The 21,564-nt window shown below is 43.6% G+C and overlaps 1 protein-coding gene across 1 annotated transcript in view; it reads left to right on the top strand.

The window, feature by feature from the left end:
• The first annotated feature begins 1,643 nt into the window (after window positions 1–1,643).
• The window catches only part of LOC133399722 (probable E3 ubiquitin-protein ligase HECTD4), a 35,341-nt gene continuing 15,420 nt past the window's right edge, over window positions 1,644–21,564 (top strand). Inside the window, exons 1-42 of the mRNA XM_061671468.1 lie at window positions 1,644–2,369; window positions 4,577–5,130; window positions 6,673–6,762; window positions 6,847–6,974; window positions 7,469–7,577; window positions 8,198–8,336; window positions 8,467–8,637; window positions 8,732–8,924; window positions 9,026–9,187; window positions 9,290–9,403; window positions 9,505–9,645; window positions 9,735–9,970; window positions 10,072–10,214; window positions 10,304–10,374; window positions 10,457–10,562; window positions 10,650–10,770; window positions 10,856–10,984; window positions 11,275–11,399; window positions 11,642–11,795; window positions 11,883–11,983; window positions 12,102–12,300; window positions 12,418–12,537; window positions 12,634–12,738; window positions 13,171–13,334; window positions 13,529–13,774; window positions 13,884–14,076; window positions 16,083–16,187; window positions 16,264–16,356; window positions 16,444–16,612; window positions 16,719–16,854; window positions 16,953–17,097; window positions 17,665–17,831; window positions 17,912–18,058; window positions 18,152–18,336; window positions 18,507–18,660; window positions 18,737–19,017; window positions 19,141–19,327; window positions 19,445–19,526; window positions 19,601–19,803; window positions 19,907–20,042; window positions 21,090–21,272; window positions 21,362–21,526. Coding sequence (XP_061527452.1) covers window positions 2,223–2,369; window positions 4,577–5,130; window positions 6,673–6,762; window positions 6,847–6,974; window positions 7,469–7,577; window positions 8,198–8,336; window positions 8,467–8,637; window positions 8,732–8,924; window positions 9,026–9,187; window positions 9,290–9,403; window positions 9,505–9,645; window positions 9,735–9,970; window positions 10,072–10,214; window positions 10,304–10,374; window positions 10,457–10,562; window positions 10,650–10,770; window positions 10,856–10,984; window positions 11,275–11,399; window positions 11,642–11,795; window positions 11,883–11,983; window positions 12,102–12,300; window positions 12,418–12,537; window positions 12,634–12,738; window positions 13,171–13,334; window positions 13,529–13,774; window positions 13,884–14,076; window positions 16,083–16,187; window positions 16,264–16,356; window positions 16,444–16,612; window positions 16,719–16,854; window positions 16,953–17,097; window positions 17,665–17,831; window positions 17,912–18,058; window positions 18,152–18,336; window positions 18,507–18,660; window positions 18,737–19,017; window positions 19,141–19,327; window positions 19,445–19,526; window positions 19,601–19,803; window positions 19,907–20,042; window positions 21,090–21,272; window positions 21,362–21,526 — 6,699 coding nt within the window. The 5' untranslated portion in view covers window positions 1,644–2,222. The remainder of the gene's footprint in view (window positions 2,370–4,576; window positions 5,131–6,672; window positions 6,763–6,846; window positions 6,975–7,468; window positions 7,578–8,197; window positions 8,337–8,466; window positions 8,638–8,731; window positions 8,925–9,025; window positions 9,188–9,289; window positions 9,404–9,504; window positions 9,646–9,734; window positions 9,971–10,071; window positions 10,215–10,303; window positions 10,375–10,456; window positions 10,563–10,649; window positions 10,771–10,855; window positions 10,985–11,274; window positions 11,400–11,641; window positions 11,796–11,882; window positions 11,984–12,101; window positions 12,301–12,417; window positions 12,538–12,633; window positions 12,739–13,170; window positions 13,335–13,528; window positions 13,775–13,883; window positions 14,077–16,082; window positions 16,188–16,263; window positions 16,357–16,443; window positions 16,613–16,718; window positions 16,855–16,952; window positions 17,098–17,664; window positions 17,832–17,911; window positions 18,059–18,151; window positions 18,337–18,506; window positions 18,661–18,736; window positions 19,018–19,140; window positions 19,328–19,444; window positions 19,527–19,600; window positions 19,804–19,906; window positions 20,043–21,089; window positions 21,273–21,361; window positions 21,527–21,564) is intronic.

A 21,564-nucleotide genomic window follows, 5' to 3' on the forward strand; every position in this document is an offset into this window, starting at 1 on the left:
GTTCGTGCATGTGTCTGTCTTATTTTAGAATACAATTCGGTGCTGCTTTTTGGGGTTGAGCACTCAATACTGAGACCACATTAGCAAATGGCAAAACCATTATTTTCCAACCCTGAATGCCCTTTTATATAAAAGATGAAAAACAGCCTTTTTTTTCTCTCTCTCTCTCTGAGTCACACTCAACACATAGCACCCGACTTTTGTTTGATTGTTACATTATTTTTCTTTTCCAGCTGTTCGGCAGCGACGCCTTTGACCTACTTGAAGCTCTTAAAACGAAAGAGAGAAAAAAGACACTGCTGGAGTGCAAAATTCAGGCAAGGAGGAAAAGAGGGATTCCTGCTCGGCTTTATGTGCAATGCTCAAGGCTGGAACGAGAACTGACAAAGACACCTAATTATAGACTAGACTTGCAATGACAACAGTCAGTTTGATAGGATTTGCATATTAATCTGAACATTTAAATGTAGCATTTTGGACTGTTAGCCTGCTTTCAATAGACTAAAACCGCTATTCCAATGAAATTCTGTGTTGTTACAAGGAATGCGGGAGGAAGTCTTGAGTACCTGGAGAAAATGCAGACTCCACACAGGAAGACCAGAGTTGAGATAAACCCACCCGAACCTCGGAACTGTGAGGCAAACGTGCTGACCACTAGTGCGATGTGCTGCTCATACAAGCCAATCCAATTGGACAATTTTCCACAGCGGTGGGCAGTGGCATTTGGTAAATGGGTCTTCAGTTGGGATATACCAGACACACCACCACTATCACAACGCAATTACAGAAATCCTCAATTCGCTACAAAAATGCAGTACAACAGCACACAACTGTATTTTATCTGGAACAGTTCAGAAGCAATATTTATCTAACGACAAATCCCTCTCAGGTGAATATGATATCTGATTGGTTAAAGAAACAGTCCCATTGATAGCATAATTTAAATTACACTGGCCAGCATAAGGCCCTGAGCAGATAAGACGCGAGGACAAATAAAGACTGAAATATGATTGGACAAAATTAACATCCTCATACATGTGCTGGAAGGAGTGCAGCCATGAGAAATGATAAGAAATGAAGGGAATAATACATATGATTAGGGAAACCTTGCAGAGAGTTGGAGTTTGAGCAGAAGATTAATCAATGAATCCAGTCAAACCCCATCTACAACCAGAGAAGCATCATTGAGCTCGAAATGTTATTTTACAAGCGCGAGCTGGCCAGCAAAGGCAGCCAAAGACAGTTACAACACAGAAATGGTGAATAACATTTGACAGGATGTTACAAAGGTCATTTACATGAAGTGAAAAAAAAAGTAGAGGTCCCAGCACTGAACCTTGCGGGACACCCTTCAGTATAGGGAGTAAAGAGGATGAAAAACGAGCTGACTAAACACAGTGAGACATACAGAATTGCCCAGAAAAATATAGGTCAGTGCTTCTGATAATGTTTAGGCCAGCAGAGGCCATGACTTCTCACCTCCGATTTTCCAGTCGTACATCACTCTTACATCGAAAAAATATTGCATTGTGTACCAACCATAACAGTCATGATTGCAAAGTTGGCCCAAAGTTAAAGAGCTGTTTAGTGTTACTTGATAAGACGAACACTTGACCATGTGGTCCGCAGTGCATGCTGGGAGGAGCTCGTTGGCCTTGGAAACATGGCGCCGCGCTGACAGCTGGGACTCTCATGACCGTCTTCAGGCACTAACGCAGCGGCTGGGCCGTACACGAAGCTGCCTGGGGCGTCATTTTTCTCACGCCAAAAATTTGCGATGACAGATGCCCTATCTGTCCCGAGCCGACTGAGGTTGTAAAGGCGTGGCGCTATAACGGTTTTCGTGCAGGCGTCACGCCCACTCTGCTCGGTAACGTTAACGAGTCGACGCCGCACGGTTAGCTAGCTAGCTGCGCTTGTAGCTAGCCGCGGCAGACGGCAGACGGCAGACAGCAGTCGCCGCCAGCACGGACGGGAAAGGAGCAGACATGCGATGTGAGCGCGACCCGCCATCGCTCTCCTTCCAGCGCCTGGCTGCCGTCCGCTAGCTCGTAGCCGACCGCGGCGCGTTCTGTCCGACACCGTCGTCAACCGGGACGGGCTCGGGCTCGCCAACAGCATTTTGTTATTGTACAGCAGCGGGGGCCAGGGCGTTTTCTGTCATTCTGCCACTAAATTTTTAATGTTCGACCCCTTCGGCATCACTGTCGGAGGAGAGAGCGATGGGCTCCGGGGCTGCGGACTCATCCCAGTGGCTTTCGGTGAAGGAGGAAACCATTTTTCTCCACGATGGACTCATTCGGGTCACGGATCTGGCCGAACTCCCCAGTGAAATTGGAGTGTCTGAGCAGGGCGACACCGAGCAGGAGGTGAGTCGAGTCACACGCCCGTGACGCCTTGTCTTTTGTACGTGTTCGTAAAGGGAACCTTGTCGTTTGACAGCGGTGGCCTTTGACTCAGATTCCTATGCAGAATGTGTTTGGACTGTCTGCGGCAACACACCCTCGATGATAACGAGAGCGCTAACGTTTGCAACTTTCCCTGCCGTGCTTGTTATCGACCTTCTGTCAAGCTGCTTGTCGCTGTGCGCGCTTGTCCTTCCGGCAGCTTCTTTCACAATAAAATTATTGGAACATTTTTACAAAATGTATTTTTAGTGGAACCGACTCACGTATTGAGCGGTACAACATTTTCACTATGCATTTGTAGTAAAAGTACGAACATCCGATTTGCACTGATAATGATTAGCTATTTTTAGTTTCGTGTATATAGAGACATATTGGTTGAGTCCATCCAGCCATCCATTTTCTGAGCCGCTTCTCCTCACTAGGGTCGCGGGCGTGCTGGAGCCTATCCCAGCTATCATCGGGCAGGAGGCAGGGTACACCCTGAACTGGTTGCCAGCCAATCGCAGGGCACATACAAACAAACAAACAAACAAACAAACAACCAACCATTCGCACTCACAGTCACACCTACGGGCAATTTAGAGTCTCCAATTAATGGATGTTTTTGGGATGTGGGAGGAAACCGGAGTGCCCGGAGAAAACCCACGCAGGCACGGGAAGAACATGCAAACTCCACACAGGCGGGGCCGGGGATTGAACCCTGGTACTCAGAACTGTGAGGCTGACGCTCTAACCAGTCGGCCACCGTGCCGCCCTGGTTGAGTCCAGACAATACAAAACCCAACAGAACTCTCATTCTGTTAGATGTCATTAAAGTTTCGGGATAAGGTACTAAACAGCTCCTCAATCTGCCATGAACCTCACCACCCAAAAGTTTTTCCATAATGCATCTGAGATCCGAAAGACATATGCAAATGAAGAAGCATCAAAGAGGGGATTCTGAAAAACGTGATCAAAATAGATATCAAAATATATATTGAAGAGGTCATATCGTTCAAGAAATGCAATGTGCTGAAATCTTTATTGTGTCCCACAATTCTTCAAATTAATCAATCACACTTCTGTGATGAAATGGGTAAGGTGTATTTTGTATATACAGTACTGTATGCACGTACGGCGCTCATAATGAATGACACGTCAACAGATTTGCTAGGAAATCTTGATTTTTAGAATCAACATATGGCAGACAAAATACTCTCACAAATCGGGCTGTTGCTAGAAAATGTGATTTGTCAGAAGAATGCACATGAAACAACAATGTTTGTTGGTGGGCTGATGTACAACGTAAGACTGCCTGCACCAGTTGAGGTTTGTTTTTCGCATTAAATGGCGGTTCAGCCTTAGTGATCTCGGAAGCATCATAATCATACCAGTTCCAAACAGGCTTACAAAGTGTTATACAATCATGTTCCTTCATCTCCACATTAGAATGAAGCCAATATTATGATATAATTTGGCACTTCTCCATTAGAGATGCAGGTATCCATATAGAAGATCCCGTTCTTAATCACGTTTTAGCAATACTGTCCTTCTTGTCAACAAAAAGTGTCAGTCTTGCCTCACAGTTTGTCGTCTGTATTGTATTCATACTTTGTGTCGTTCTCCATTGTCCCCCATTTCTGCTCAGCCATTCATTACCGTTTTGGATGGTGTTGTGATGCTGACTGCGTTCCATCGAGACGCAGCAGTATTTCTGAGAACAAGGCACAGAGGGCCCAAGCTCCAGTTAAAGATTTTTTACCGTAACATTAGTAGGGTTAGTGAAATGTAATCAATACAAATAGTGCCCGCTAAAGCCTATAATAGTTTTTTCCCCTAGTCCTTCGTTCGTAGGCCTCACGTTCTAATCAATATCTGAAATGCTGCTTAAGTGCACATCAAGCACGTTGTTTCACTTTGCTGTGTCTGAGCATTATTTTTTAAGAGCAAAGAACTACAATATAGACATGAGCGTTGAGTGTTTCCCTTGATTGTTTTCAAAATGTCCTTTTTTTAGGGAAAGTACTTTAATTGACATCCAGTTTGACAACTCGGGTGTTTCCTCTTTGAGGCCCTTTTGCTTCTGAACTGTGCCTTATCATATTTATCCCGCTTTTTGTAATGTTATTTTGTGTGAAATAATTAGCTTTTTATTTTTTCCCATCCTCCACCACCGTCCTTCATTCCAGATTCTGACATTTGAGACGAAGAACCCGGTCGAGCTGGCCGAGCGTCTCCGTGCAGTCTGTGGAAATCAGAGTAACGCTTATGCCCGCCTGCTGGAGTACCGACTCAATGCTTTGCGCGGCCTGTGGGGGGCACAGCGGCAGCTGGCCCTGGAGGAACAACAGGAGCGAGAAGGGTCTGGGGGTGCTGATGAGGAGACCTTGGCCTTGCTCAAAAGACAAGGTCTGCTCCAGCAGGCCGAGCAGGCTCCCTTTACCTCCCGTGTCGGCCTTCTGCTGGTCTTCCCCCTTCTACAGTCGCAGACCCGCAGCGACCCGGCGCTCTGCGGCGTCACGGCGGAGGTCCTGCTGGCATGTCTCCGGGACTGCCAGCCGCTCAGCCTCAGCAAGGAGCCTGCCGACTGCCTGAATGGCCTGGAGGGGCTCCTCTGCTCCTGGCTGGAAGATGGTGCTCAGGACTGCGTCCACACTCAAAGTGCGACTCAGATGCAGATTCTCCGCACGCTCAGACATAGAGAAAACGCTGCTGCTGCCCTGGTTGCACTTGCCTGTGCTAGGTGAGACACAAGAGAGATACAATACTGAACACCTTTTTTTGTTTTATTTTGCTGTCACACCCTCACAGAGTTCCTGTCAGTAGCATGTGTGTATGGTGCTCGAGCAATATTATTGGGATAATTAGACTGAACCCAGACTATTAAGACACGCCCAAGTATGACTGAAATCAAACCAAGTTGAATTTCTCAAAGTTAAGCTAACACGCCTGATTAATGGGGTGTAGGCAGTCATCAACAATTGTACTGGACCACTGACTACACAACGTCAGGGAAAGCATACTAGAACGCCTGAACTTTATTTGGGGTCCATCAGAGGCATTTTAAATGGTGGCAGGTGTGTGCCGACTACCATTTAACGCGTTTGAATGTGATTGGTTAATTCTGAACGCAACCACGGCCCCAGTTAGAAGAGGGTGTGCACACTTGTGCTACCACATTATCTTAGTTGATTGTTTTTAGTTCCTGGTGTAGTACAGTTTATACAATAGTGGAAAAGGTTTAAAATGATTCACCTTGGGCTCCTTTTTATGTTGCAAAAAAAACACCTGGCATTTGAATATGGGTGTGTAGACTTTTCACATTCACTGTTTTTTCATGGTTAATGTTTGTTTGATTCATTAACTGCGCATGTGTACAGGGACAACGCGATCCGATTTAATGTCTTCTAGTCAAAGCGTCGTACCTCGACTAACTGTATGTAAACATTCTGGCTGGCTGCATGATTTTGAAATGAGATTTAATGAGTACCGTAGGTTTTGCACAGCTTTGCTGATGTACTGAGAGCTACATTAAGAAGTCGTTCCTGTTTCTGACAAATGATGACTGTTTACTGATGTCATTTATCAGTTAATTTGCCAGGACCTGAGATATGAGGCCCTGTGGGCCTGTGTACTGTAAACTTTAAACTTATCAGTTTACTACAAGGTGCTTTGTATCGCAGTCTGTCATGTCTGTGACACTTTTGTGTGTGTCAGTTGGACCGCTGCTTCTGCTGGTAACAACTGATCTTGACTTGTCAAAACCAGAACCCTCTACTTTTTGTTTAGTCTTTATTGGGACCGGCAGCTCTTTGTTGTCAGGAACCATCCAGCCCTATTGGTAAATTTAACATTTGGATGGTTTAAGTACCAACATAGAAATGAAAGCTCTACGGTAGTCACATGCTTGCTTGTCATTAACATGATGCGATCGCGTTGTTGTTGAGTTGGACAATTGTAACTTATTTGTAATTATATTGGCCATAATGACTTTGTAATTGGTGTTATTATCTGTAAATTCATTCTCTTCTCGGTGCACAGATATTTGCGGTGAATACAGATTGCTTCGTTACGAGTTCCAGTTTAGATGTGTCACAGCATTAAATGCACAAGTGGATTGCTCGTTACACTCTGCAGCATTACATAGCCACCAATTTGTCTCATTGCAATGGACAAGTGACTCATTGTGAAATTAAACACGGTGATGATGATTAATATTAGACAAACCTGACAATATGCAGTTACTTTTTTGCTCTTTGGAATAATCTCCTTAACTGTTTTCCAGAGGATCTCTGAAGACCTTCATCCACACAGTTCACCTACTGCAGAAACAGTCAGATCTGGGTCAGCTCCCAGTGTCAGATGTCCTGTACAGGTGAGGCCTTGTTGTCGATTCACCTGATAATCGACTGTATGAGCGACTTTCCCTCCGTTAAGGTAACCTTCATTCCGGCTTCAGGCTTTTACTCTTGGAAGGAGGGCCGGGCTCGTCGTCATGCCTGCTGGGGGGGAAACACAGTGTGTCCTGGGGTTTTGAGGATATGTTACCTACACCTGATAACTCTGCTGGAGGAGCTGAAAATAAAGGTGAAGACCCGATTCAATTAAGGATTCTTCTTCTTATTACATTCTGTTTTGTTTTTTTGTTTTTTTGCCCACAAATTCAGTGTTCTCGTGCTTTTAAGCTTTAATTTCTTTTCTTTTTTTAACCTAATGCACAACAATTGAACATGGCTAGGAGAAGACATTCAGTGGTATGGTAAAATTAAAGAAATATATGTTCAGCAGGATGTTAAGGGTGAACTATAGACAAGAAAGTGATGACTCACAAAGAAATTGATCTGTTGACGTCACAGAACGATAGAACTTGATCAGGGGTGTATATCCATAGCAACAGTTTTGCATTTACTCGAAAACCTAACACTGGATCAGTATGAAGTCTATTTTACCTGCATCTCTAATGACAAATCAAATCAGTCTAAAGCAACTTGGAGCTAGCATTGTTGTATTGATCCCTGTTTTTATACCAACTATACATCCTTTCCCACCTTGTAATTCTTTTTTTGTCCCGTTTCTCACAGACACCGACCTTGGGCGCTGTCTGGCCACAGATGGACTTTATCTGTACACCACCAACTCCTCTGGGAGAGGGCTCAGTAAGCTCGGCTCTGGCTTACATGGAACGCTGAGGTAATGCAACACTTGCCTTTATTCTACAGCCTCCTTTAAAAAAAAAAAAAAAAAAAAAAAAGTTAGTTAATGCATCATGTGGTTGGTTTGAATTTACATTGATATATTCAGTGCATTCAGAATTGCACTCACACAATGTCAAACACACCTCTTAATCAATTAATGAATTAATCGGTGCTTGGACTAGACTGTGGTACTTCCGTCTAAATCTTAAGTCATCATTTTTGGACCATACAGAATAGTGACCTCAACCCCATCACATACTGGATGAGCTAAAATAGGCCTGCTTGTCAGACATCTCTTTGACTTCACACTATTTCATCTGGATGAAGAAAGGCTCACAGATATTATCCAAAATATAAAAAAAACTCTAATCCTCTTTAGTTTCCTATTGCTGGGATAATGGCCAGGTGCACCCATTCTTTGGTAAATGTAATGTATATTCTGGTTTTGTAGACTTGCATCATGTTTCTGTTTTCATCATTCCAGCCTTTCAAAAATCTATTTTCTAAAATATGCATTTGGAGCAATGAGATGCTTTGTGGCAAACAATGAAACTGCGCCTTTCAGAAAGATGCGATTCAGGTGCAAAAATAAAAGCTCCGCATGTGTTTATGTAGGGGATTTGTTTACTGTCGAAATGAGGAGCTGGAACCTGGTTGGGTGGTGTACAGCAGTGGTCGCCTTCTCCACCGCCCATCTGCCTTTGATGCCAAGGCTCATCAGCTGTGTCAGGTCATTGACCCCTTCACGTTACAGGTACTGCTGCATTGAATCCCCCAACATGAGAGCTGGGAATAGGGTTGATGTAATAGAGTTATAGCTTCACCCAGCTACATGAAGAAAACCAGAATTAACACACATCTCTTGTTCGTGCTGCCGTTTTTAGGTGTGCCAGATTGTCCCCATGCCAGCCCAACACTTTCCAGTGGGCAGCAGCATGACTACACTGCATCTCTGCTCCGATGGAATCTATCTATACTGGGTGTGGTCTCCAGCCAGTCTCAACGAAAAGACCCAGAAAGGCCACTCTGTCTTCATGGATGTCTTTCACCTTTCTGTGAGTCATTTGGCTGCAATGTTTAGTAATTGCAGCAGGCGATATCAGAGATCTTAAGTGTTTGATGGCTTCCCCACTTGTATCCATGCTGCAGACACAGACAGGGCTGTGTGTTGCAGACATCTTGCAGGAGAGAGTTATTCTGACTCGTAAAGAAGGCGAGTCTTCTAAGTGCTTGAATGAGCTTCTTTTGAGTCGAATGTCTCGCTTCCGGGCCTCACATTCTGCCACATTGGCTGCTCTCACAGGCTCTACCATCACCAACACTGTCAAAGAGGAGCAGTCTGGTAATCAATCAGCTTAACATCCGAAAGCCAATTAATCCCTATGCTTGAATAAAAAAAAAAATCTTTAATCATATATCTCTTGGGTTTTTCCATCTCCATAGCTGTCAACACAAGCTGCGGACTTCCTCTGAAGACTCTGAGGAAGACCCCAATGTATGTGTGTGGAACGTACTTAGTGTTGCTGGTCCCAGCTCCCGGTGTATCCGGGAGCTCTGCGACACGCTCGCTCTTTGGTGGCACCAGCAGCCTGTCCTCTCTGAAAAGTAACAGCACATAGACACTGTCACTGTCACTGATATTTTTAGGCTAGTACCTCAGTTAAAGGTTTGGTGCTTTCCACGAAAGGGTCCCCTTTGTTATTTCAGTATTAGCCTCGAGTTTAGTCTTCAACCTTGCCGACGGCCAGTTCAGCAGCCGCGCTGACCTCATTGACGCTCCTGGCAGTTCTCTTGGCAGAGGATCCCAGGTGGCAGGACTGGGTGAGCACTACTTTTGTACCAAATGAGTGTTGGAAATAACGCAACTTATAGCACACTCTCTACTGCGGAGCTCACTGCTATTTTATCGTGTGGCCTTTTAGGAGCATGTTATGATGCACTGAACAACTTGATCTGGACCTGCTCTAGTGATTACGTAGATCAGTGGTGTAACCCGGGGAATCAGGCCTTTCATCATGTGTGCCATAGGCTGGGTGTGAGCCATGTCATAAAAGAATCCAAAGGTTGGAAAATGGCATTATATTATTGTTGACTGCGTTAGTTGATCATAAATCCCCTGTGCTATTTTTTAATGTTCTGGCTTTTTTCACAGAAGAAATGGTGGACACAAGTGAGGTGATCAACCAGCTACTTCATCATGTGGGTGCCATGTGTGTCCACCAGCTGAACCTGCTAGCAGCCAGCAGCAACAGCCTCCCCCTGGGCACCCTACTGGGCAAGCAACACCCGATCGAGGCCAGTCACTTTAGCAGCATCTGCGACATCATGGAGAAGGCCATGGTCAACGGAGATACCAGCGTCATCCGCTGTATTTTGGTAGTGTTCCAGGTTAGGTTTTTTTTTTTTAATGCCTCTTTCACACTTTAATTGCCCCCTTTCTTTATTTAATGTTTTAAAGTTATGTTTTGTACACGGTTTGTTTTCTCCAGGTTGTTTTTAGGTTCTTCAATTCTCAGTCGGAGCAGAACAGAGAGAGTGTGCGTAGGGCAGGCCTGCTCTTGTGGCAGCTGCTAATGGCTCCAGTGGATCAAATAGGGGTTGAGATTCAAAGAGAGGTGTGCCTGGCCATCAGGTAAATGTGATTGTGTTTCAAATATTATATACTCCCTCTACTAACATTAAAAAATACATGCGTTTAAAGCCATTTCCTTTTCTCTGCAGCTCAGGCCTGAATACTTTGTATCAGGGGGAGGCTGAACTCAACAAATTGCTGAAACTTGTTCTAAGTGAAGGTGCTTAAATAAGATGATTAAAATAAGTGAAAATGCCAATGCCCTTTCCAAGTAAATATTTTTGTGTTTGTGTGATTCACAGGAGAAAGGAACAGTGGACTGTCTCAGCTTCGGGATGTCATCCTCACCAATATGGCAGACCAACTGCAGAAAAACAGGTTTGGAAGTGAAGAAGATGACCACTATAGGTCAGTGGCGACCGTGCAGCCATCTGGTACCTTCTGACCTTTTTTCATGTCCTTTGAAATTTGTTCTTCTCGCTCTCTTTCATACAGGCTGAGTGATGACCTACTACATTGCATCCTCAAGACCGTAGTTCGGGAATCCTGCCTTCTCGTTACCAAATGTCAGACAGTCGCTCGAGATGACTTCCAGAAGCTGCTCTCCACAGTGCCAGTATGCTCATTACAACCTATACAAGGATCACCTGCTTTGCTACGCTGTGCTGATAGCAGTCTGAGATTTCTCTTCTTCCCTGTAGGTGGTCTCTCCTTGTCTGCGCTACCTCATGGCTGTTCAGAACCACCTTGTCAGTAACACAGTTCTTATCCGTCCAGAAGATAGCGACGACAGTGACAGCTCCCTACAGGGGGAAACAATCAAGGTACAGGTAAACATCCCTTTTAAATACCCCTCCTCTCCTAATGGAATTTTCTTCCGTGACATTCACTGCAGCTTTATCAGTTGGGGATGCTGAGTTGTATTTGCAAATACGTTCGAATGAGAACAGTGTAAACAATATGCTATCCTATAACTCCGGTTGTGTTATTTTACGGTTGTGTGCTTTACCTGTAGAGATTGCAGTAAAGCTATAAAGCATTACATGCAAGCAATATGGTGAAAGGCAATTTTGGAAGCAGAGTTACCGAAGTGTGGGCCTTTTCTCTGTGGTGTCCTCAGGAGCTTCAAGGTAGCATTCTCTCCTTAGCAACCAAGATCCTGGTGGGATGTGATGAGGCACTGGAGACTCTGCAGCAGGTGACAACAGCTCTCATTAACAGTGAGATCCCAGACAAGGAAACCAGGTGAGTTTTTTTTTTTTTTTTAATACTCAATAATTAATCCTGTATTTCATTAAACGGAAGAAACCGCCCTTTAAAATTGGCACCATGTCCTGTGAAATCACTTAAAATCACAATGCCTTTCTACCAAAAACATGTTAAAGTACAGTAGTTAGTGTTTTAGAATGAATCTGGATTTTGTTGTCACCGCTGTAGTACTCACCTGGCTCGTGTGCAGATTCATCACTTGCTCACATTTTCCAAAGGTTGAAAGGTCTGGAGCAGGTAACTAAGGCTACCATGCTGGGGCACTTGCTGCCAGTGTTGCTGACTTCTCTGATGCACCCCAACCTGCAAACCCTCACGCTAGCTGATGCACTCATGCCTCAGTTAGTGCAGCTGGTTTTATACACCAGTCAGGTTTGTAAATGTTTGTGTTCAATCAAAATTCAAATCTGAAGCAGAATGATACTGATGATGATGGTCTCCTTTTCCTTTTCCTTCCAGACTGCTCTGTTATTAAAGACTCAGTCTCCACTTTTCTCAGAGGAGCCCCTTTTGGGGTGCTGTGCGGGGCAGGGGATGAAACCCTGCGCTGCTGATGACAAGTATGTTCTATAGAGGGCCACCAAAATCCTATTACTTGGAAAATATCTGAGTTTTTAGTACCAGTCGGTGCATCAGCTCATAGATCTATTTTAGAAAATCCCTATCCTTTTCTTCTAGAATTCTTGATGAACGTGAGGAGCCAGGATTCTTGACAGGACTAAAGATCCCTGCCCCTTGGGCTGCTGGAAAGACAGTGGAGACTGTGCATCCTGTGCGAGACAACTATAAATTCAAGGAGACTGTGCACATTCCGGGGGCTCGCTGTTTGTACCTTCGCTTTGATTCCCGATGCTCTTCGCAATATGACTATGATAAGGTGTTCATTAAACAACACTTTCACAAAGTACAGTCACATTTGTTGTCATATTTCGCCAGCTGTTGTGCTATGAACAATGTATTCTTTTTTTTTTTTTTTTTTTTTTTTTTTCCTTAGTTGGTTATTTATGCCGGTCCCAACGCCAATAGCCGTAAAGTAACCGAATATGGAGGAAACACTCTGGGATATGGCAGTCGCAGTGTTTTGGGGACAGGGTGGCCCAAAGATCTCGTCAAGGTAATAGAAGCTGTGGGCGAAAGATACAATGTGAACTATCCTCAGTTGTAGTGTTTACCGCATAAATCCTCATACATGCGTCTTTTTTTTTTTTAGGTTGAAGGTGATATAGTGACCTTCTCATTTGAAATGAGAAGTGGACGAGAGCACAACACCCCTGATAAAGCCATGTGGGGCTTTTCTTGTACAGTCAGAGCTCAGGTAAAAGACAGTAACATTGGCATGTTGTTAGAATCCTTACATGTGTTGATTTAATTTGTATTATATTTGTTGTAATCCCTCAAGGGGAAATTCAAACTCACACTCTGCTGTATGTATTTTTGTGTTGCACACCACACACAACCGAATCACCCACATGCAGACATCCAAGGAGAGATGTCAGAGTGAAAGGTCCACGCAAACAATGCTGCACTTCATGAGCTGGGGGGTGGGGATGGTGCCTTGCTCAAGTCCACCTCGACAGTAGCCAGGAAGCAGACTAGTATCCCTCTAACAGCTAGTTGCTGTTGTTAATTTGTCCGTTGCAGGATTTGAATCGTGAACCTCCTCCAAAGCCCCAAGTCCTTACAGATGAGCTACTGTCGCCCCATGACTTGTACAATGATATTTCTTTTGTTGATGTCATCTTTTCAGGAGTCATCCGAGGATGTCTCTGGAGGCCTCCCTTTCCTGGCAGACCTAGCACTTGGCCTGTCAGTGCTAGCTTGCTCAATGCTGCGCATTCTGTATAATGGGCCAGAGGTGACGAGAGAGGAGGACGCCTGCCATGATTTGCTCTGCTCAAAGCTCCTGCAAAGGTGACGCATCAGATGACGCTACAACATTTAGATTCTTATTTTGTACTATATTTATTACATGGGCTAGTGAAATGTATTTGAGCATAACAATAAAGTGTGTGACTTTCAATCACAGTATATTATGCTGCCATCCATATCTATAAGGAGAAGGTGTGTGTCAAAATTAGGATGCAGAATGTTGACTTTTTCCTCAGGTGTCAGTGGCAGGTGGAAGCAAACGGCGCACTCTCTCCTGCTCTCACTCCAAGCCCTTCACCTCTGCCGCTAACCATCGAGGAGGACCGGGAATTTACCTACCCTGCCGATGTGCTAATCCCGCCTCCGGGTTTTACATCCGGCGCCTACTTCGACTTGCCACGCATACGCCTCCCTCCAGGCATCATGGGAAGGTTGCGAGAGGTGTCGGGAAGAGCTCGCCCGCAGTTTCGTCCAAGCATTAAGTGAGAGCTGTTAACATGCTTTATATTATTTGTAGTACATTTTACATAATATATTGCACTCTTGTCATGAATATAACGATGTAATACCCAACTATTTCATTCCTGAAAGAGAGGTGATCCGGCCAGATGTCATGGAGGAGGTTATAGTGTCATGTGTCATAAAGCATCTCAGTTTAGTGGATGGCCTGCAGTCACTTGTCAACTACCAGTACCGTGAAGAGCACGCAGAAGAGTTTGACCTGGTCTGTAAGATCATGGCAGAGACCTTCAAGAAGATAAATGCAATGGAGCGTCAACTGCAGGTAAGCATTTCTTTTCTTTTTTTTTTTTTTTTTAAGAGAGAGAGGGGGCGTGGAGTAATATACTTTTGATGTTCGTTATCCAAGTATGAGCAAGATGGCGCATGTTTTACTTTTTAAGGTGATGTGAATCTCAGTGTTTACTGTCAATACTACATATCTTAAATTACAAATGATAACACATGTTATTCCATTGTGATTTTAACATTAATATGACAAAAGGTTAACACACCAAGTTCCAACAACGTTTGAACATTTACGTTTTAATGGAGATTACTGACAAGCTATTTCAGAGGGCATGCTGTTCAAAATGATGAGAGTACAGTGCTGTGAAAATGTATTGGCCCCCTTCAAAAATTCTTATATTTTTGCATAGTTTCCCTACTTTAGAGTTTAAGATCATCAAACAAATGTAATGATGAATATAACCCAAGTGAACTTAAAATGTTGTTTTTAAATGGTGATTTCATTGATTAAGGACAAAAAACTATTCAAAGTTACCTGGCCCTGTGTGAAAAAGTAATTACACTGTTAAAACATGAATTAATTGTGACTAATCACAATTTTGGGTTAATTTTCACTGACCACACCCAAGCCTGATTATCTCCAGATCTGTTCAATCAGGAAATCACTTCAACAGAATCTGTCCTGACAAAATCAAGTCAGACAAAAGATCTAAAAATGCTGCAATAAAAGGACACAATCCAAAGAAATTCCAGAACAGTTGACAATCTATCATCTGTCAGTCTGGGAAGGGTTACAAATCCATTTCTAAAGCTTCAGGATTCCAGCGAACCATAGGGAGAGCCATTATCCTCACAATGAGAAAACATGGAACAGTAGTGAACCTTCCCAAGAGTGGCCGGCCTATAAAGATTACACCAAGAGAACAGCAATGACTCATCCAGGAGGCCACAAAGGAACTCATGACAATCCTCGAAAGAACTGAAGGCCTCCCTTGCCTAAGTTAAGGTCAGTGTTCATGACACAACAATAAAGAAGAGACTGGGCAAAAATGGCATCCATGGCAGAGTTCCAAGGCCAAAAACACTGCTGACCAAAAAGAACATAAAGGCTAACAGTCAAACATGGTCTTGGGCTGCTTTTCTCCTTTAGGATGTGGACAACTTGCCGTGATTGATGGAACCATGAATTCTGCTCTTTAACAGAAAATCCTGAAGGATAATTTTCAGCCATCAGTTTGCGACCTCAAGCTAAAGCGCATTTCGATTCTGCAGCAGGATAACGATCCAAAACACACCAGCAAGTCAACTTCTGAATAGCTTAAAAAAACAAAATGAAGATTTTAGAGTGGCGTAGTCAAAGTCCAAACTTGAATCTGATTAAAATGCTGTGGCATAACCTTAAAAAGGCCGTTCATGCTCGGAAAACCTCCATTTTTGCTGAATTAAAACAACTCTGCAAGGAAGAGTGGGTCAAAATATCTCCACAGAGATGTGAAAAACTCATTGCCATTTAGAGAAAACGCTTGATTTCAGTTGTTGCTGCTGAAGCTAGCCCAACCATTTATTTGGTTTAGGCGGCCATTACTTTTTACTTTGTATAGTTTTGTTCCTTCATAAATGAAATCGACATTTAAAAACAGCAGTTTAAGTCCACTAGTTATATTTGTCTGATATTTACATTTATTTGATGATCTTAAACATTAAAGTGGGGTAACTGTGCAAAAATAGAAGACTTTGAGAAAGGGGTCAATACTTTTTCACCATTAAACTATGAATTCTGTTGAATTCAACATAAAACATACAGTCAGTGCTTTCAGAACATTGTTTTTTTGTGTAAAGATGTTTTACTTTTTTATGTGGGAAGTCTTAACGTGTTTTCTCTCCTTCCCCCACATACAGTCATGCATCAGATCTGATACTCTTCCAATATATCGAATGGCTGTATTGACATATTGACAATAAGGGGTGGCAATCGTGGAAAAACCTGTAATAACCCACATCACCAAAATCAACTTTGCATAATTATCTTCATGTTGGCTGCAGAGTGTAGCAGAATTGGAGCAGAAGTGGCAGAATGAGGTAGAGGAGGCCCAGCAGGGAAAGCTCGAGAACAACACTCCTTTCTTTCATGACTACCACTTCTTTGAGGTATCCTGCCAAGCAATGCTTTTGACACAGCACTATGATTGAATATTCATTTTTCACTCTTCTTTTTGTGTGTCAGAATAAGATTAAAGAGCTCGAACTCCTTTGCTCCCTGAAAGAGGTGCCCCTTGATTTTAGTGACTTGGAAAATGTTGTCCTTGGATTGAGGCAAGTCAATTAAAAAGCATTAATGTGATGACTTCAGTCACAAGGGTATAACGTCATCTGTAACCACATTTATATCTGCGACGACAGGGAGAAGTTCTTTCATGAGGTAAACGCAATGCACCTTAAAAGTAGCACCCCATTGGCTAAAACTAAGGCACTGGTGAAGAGTCTGATGAATCGTACGGAGCTACTGCTCCATGTTACCATCGCGCCACATTGCAGAAGCTTAACCACGACACCTGCAGGAACACCGGGCCCAGGTAGGCATCCTTTAATCCTAATGACACTATTTAAACTGTATTTCTTGATGTATAATTCTTTCCAGTTTGGACAGTCTTTTTGATTTTCTCTGACCTTTTTTGTCAGCTTCTAAATCTGTATCAGATGCCAAGACGACAATCTCCATTGTGAAGCAGCCGGTCTTCCTGCGCAGCATGTCTGCGCCCTCTGACTTGGAGATGATTGCTAACCAAGATCTGGAGTTTACACATGCTGCTCAAAGGTACTTCTTTATTTTGTTCACTAGATTGACCTTTAAATAAATCAATGGTTTGTTTGTTTGTTTTGTGCGTTAAATATTTCTTTGTAATTCTGCTGCAGAAGGCGACACCACCCTACGAGTCATCGCAGTAGCTCATTTACACTGCTGCAGTCTCTGGCTGTTGAGGACAGCAGAGACAAGCCAACGTACAGTGTTCTCCTGGGTCAGCTCTTTGCATTTATCGGCACTACACCCGATCAAGCTGTAAGTCTATTGCTTAAATTGTAGTTTAATTGAAAGTGGTAGACATTTACAATAATTCATGGCAACGTATGCACTGAACTGACGATTGACCAGGAGTGGAAGAAGTGCAGAAAGCTGTACTTATGGAAAAAGCAGAAAGACTCTTGTTAGAAGTCAAAGTACTGATTCCAACTCCTTTAAGTAGGTAAAAGTAATAAAGTACAGACTCTCAAATGTACTGAAGTACAAAAATAGATTTCCTCCTTGGTTTTTTTTTGTTTGTTTTTTGTTTTTTTGCTTTATAAGTCCCCAAGAGCTCAATCAATTTATAAGGATCTCAACTACCTCTCTCTTTTTACATTTTGTCTTCATTTGCAGAGCTTGATGAAAGTGACACGCCTATTTTAATGCAAGTAGGGGTAGAAAAGTAGAGCTATGTTTTTGGATGAAGGCGTTGAAAGTAAACAGGCAAAAAAACAAATAGTCCAAGTACAGATACCTGATAAATCTACTTGGGTACTGTAACAAAGTGATTGTACTTTGTTGCTTTTCACCCCTGACTATGACAAATGTCCAACATTTGTGTAGGTGTCAAGCAGCAGTTTCCTGTCTGCTGCGCAGACACGTTGGCGCCGTGGGAGCACACGAAAGCAGGCACTTGTTCATATGAGAGAGCTGCTGACTGCTGCTGTCAGAGTGGGTGGCGTCACCCACCTGGTTGGGCCTGTTACTATGGTATTGCAAGGAGGCCCTAGGTAAGAAAAGAATGCTACGACACAGAAGCATAATTATGCATTCAACCATCTCTCTCTGTAAATCTGTTTAATGTGTACAGAATTGAGGAGCTGACTTGTGGTGGAATGGTAGAGCAGGTGCAGGAGGCCTTTGGGGAGACGATGACGTCTGTAGTGTCCCTTTGTGCTCGCTACCCCATTGCTTGTGCCAACAGTATCGGCTTGCTTTGCACAATACCCTACACGAGGCAAGAGACTTATGTTTCCTCGTTATCTCCTCATAACCTTGTCACAGGATCCTCACCACATGTATTCTTATTTGTTGCATGCCTTCTCCATAGGAGCGAGGAGCAGTGCCTAGTTCGCAGTGGGCTCGTTCAGCTCATGGACAGCTTATGTAGCTTGAGTGGTCAGAGGGAGTGCAGCTCTAATGAGAAGCAGACCAAAAAGCAGAAGGTAGCCACCATGGCCTGGGCTGCTTTCCAGGTGCTTGCTAACCGCTGCATTGAGTGGGAGAAAGTGGAAGGTAATATGAAATAATGCACAGGAGTATCATTATATTGATGTAACGATATGGCAATATCTCGCACTTTGTCAACATTTTATCACTGATGGTTGTACCATGGGAAATTATGAAATGAGGGACAAATCTATGATTTTTGTAGCAATTATTTTGTCTGTTTTACTATCTTTCAGGTGGCTCGACAGATGGAGTACACTCCGGTTTGGCTCGGCAGGTGTCCAGTTTGCTGACCAATCATCTGGCCAGAGCAACAGAGTGCTGTGGGAATCAAGCAGCTGGCAATGATGCCTTACAGGATGTGCTTAGTCTTCTCAATGACCTTTCTAGGTACGTTTATGTAGTAATATTCTCATGATGTCTATGAGTGTATTTATACATTCAATGTCTTTATATTTCATTCCAGGAGCCACATAGGAAAAGCTATCCTGAGCCAACCAGCCTGTGTTTCGAAACTCTTGTCTTTGCTGCTGGACCAGAGACCTTCCCCAAAACTGGTGCTCATCATCCTGCAGCTTTGTCGAGCTGCCTTGCCACTCATGAGCGTGGAGGACTGTGGCAATGTGGCCCTGCCATCATGGAGCTTTTCTATCAATACGCTCGATGCAGAGCAACAAGATGCTAACGACCCTGCTTCACGTATCGCTGCCTTGCTGCTAGCCAAGCTGGCAGACTACGTGGTACCAGGTTTGTCTCTCTTAGCACTGAACAATAAATAACATGTGGTTGGGGGGTTCCTTCTCGAAAACATAAATACTAAATCATGCATGAGATTAGTATTTTCTGCTAATATTTTCAACTCCTTGCCAGGTTGCCAGACCTTGCTCTCTCCCAGCTCTTCTGAGCCAGACACAAGTCTGTCTCGAGCCAGTTCCAAGGGAGCCCTGAAGGCTGACGATATTGGGGAAGAAGGTGAGGCAGTTGATGGTAAACTATCTATCTTCATCCACAAGAGGGAGGATCAGTCATCTCACGAGGTTCTACAACCACTTCTCAGGTAAGATTGCGCTTGAAAACCCTGAAGATTAAGTAAGCTTATTAAGATTACTAAACATTTTCAGTTTCACATTTGCTAGGCTACTCAAGTACTGTATGTGTGTTTTCTCTAATGTAGTAGTTCAGAGGGACGCCCCTTTCGGCTTGGCACCGGGGCAAACATGGAAAAGGTTGTCAAAATGGACAGGGATATGACCAAAGTAGGATCTCCAATATAATTTAAAAAAAAAAAAAAATTTCCGGTTCATTTCTAAACTCTTATTATGTTTTCTAGAGTGGAAACTGTGAGGTGATCACAGAGGAAGCATCTGCTGCCCTGAGGAAGGCCACTAAATGGGCTCAGTCTGGTCTGATAGTGAGTGTCGGTCCGCCCGTGGAGACTTTGACCCAAGAGACAGCTGGTGGCATCACGACTGGCGACAAGAAGAAAACTGCCCAAACATCTGCTTGTAGGGACAGGAACACAGAGCTGGCTAGGTACTATGACCAAAACTCTTTTGTGTCACCTTCGTCCCTAATATTTTGGACAAAATAAGTCTGAGTGATGTCAAGAACCTAACTGGAAATTGTCTTCTGCCAGGTCAGACCCCGTTAGGCCATTCATCAGTGGGCATGTTGCCAACAGTATGGCAGCTGAGGTTATTGCTCTGTTGCATAGTCTGCTTACAGCCCCCGAGTCAAACACGGCTCAAATCTGGACGAGCACCGCTGAAAAAGTAAATGTTACACTTTGCTGCTTTCTTCATTAAATTGAAAAACTGAAGCTGTAGACACCGAGGCCCTGATTAACTAACACGTTTAACGCCTGCAAGAACATGATTGCTCGTGCAAACAGATGTGGAAGCTGATCTACTAACCTGGGGCACCCAGGACTCCCAAACTCACTAAATTGCCACGCAATTTTTTTTCTGCGCGTTATGGAAGGAGTGTATGCAAATAGATTAGACTAAAGACAAATTGTGATGGCTTATTTTGCATCTTGAAATACTGCATCTGAAAGGAAGATCCAAACAGCGCCGCTGTACGTAACCCGTGATGGGGAGGTGCAGGCAAAATGAGAGACGACGGGGAGAAGGCTGGTGTAAACATGTTTGAAATGTCAGAAACAAAAGGTTATCACAGCATATAGTCTATTCAGCAATTACATTTTGAAACTTGGAATCATGTAAGAGCTGACTTGGAGTCAGTCACCTATGACAAAACTTTCAGCAATATTTACTTGACTCTGGGTCATTTCAGCGTCTCGTGTTGGCCTCTTCCATATCAGTTTTTCGGGTGTTCTGTTTTTAACCCACTAATACGCATGATGAATTCAACCACACAAAGCTTAGCTTTTACGCGGTTGCTGGCGTCACCAAAATTGTAGAACTCCTAGATTTATTTTCTGTAAGTCAGCAATATCATGTTTGTCTTCCACTAACACTTGCAGTTCCATCACTTTAAACTTCATTTTGCGCCTATACTCTCCCAAAATCTCTTATGTTGAAAACCATCAGAGCGACCTCAGGTGTACAACCGTCTTAAAAATGCATTGGTCTCCACCATGTTTCCACAATCTGTTAGAGAGTGTGAACACGCAACCATTTGGGATCTTAGTAAAATATCAAAATCTTAGCAAATTACGCGCAAAAAGCCCCCCACAGCGCTTGCAGTCTGTTAGTCAACATGCAGTTTAGTGCCCACTATTTGAGATTGTAGTAACTCAGGCCCTCAATGGTGAATCTTTCTCTTAAGCATAATGTTTACTCTTGTGTTTCTCTTAGGTCCTCTCCAGAGCACTGATGTTCATCCCTCAGTTGGGGAAGTATGCTGAGAGTATTTTGGAGAATGGGAGCAGCAGTGGTCGGAAACTAGCTAAGCTTCAGGCCATTGGCAGGCAGGCGGTTGCTGCACTCTGTGCTCTGGGGGGCTTCAAAGAAACCATTAAAATAGGGTCTGAGGTTCAGGTAAAGGATGCAAATGACTAATAGCTATTGCTAATTGTATCATTAATGAACTTCTTTTCAACATATGAGCATATATCTCATATCTCCAGGTGATAGGTAAAGGAGTGCTGGGCAGTGTGGGAATTGCGATGTCCATCAATGAGCAGGAGGGCATTGCAACTGTCAAATTCCCCTCTTGCGACTACAGGAGAACTTGTAAAGCCTCAGATGTGCTGACAGTACCAATATCACGCCTGTGTACACCCAGATCAGAGGTAAGACTTCCTCCCTATAGCACAATCACCTTAATTGT

The sequence above is a fragment of the Phycodurus eques genome, chromosome 3 (assembly GCF_024500275.1).
Source record: "Phycodurus eques isolate BA_2022a chromosome 3, UOR_Pequ_1.1, whole genome shotgun sequence".
Classification (NCBI taxonomy): Eukaryota; Metazoa; Chordata; class Actinopteri; order Syngnathiformes; family Syngnathidae; genus Phycodurus; species Phycodurus eques.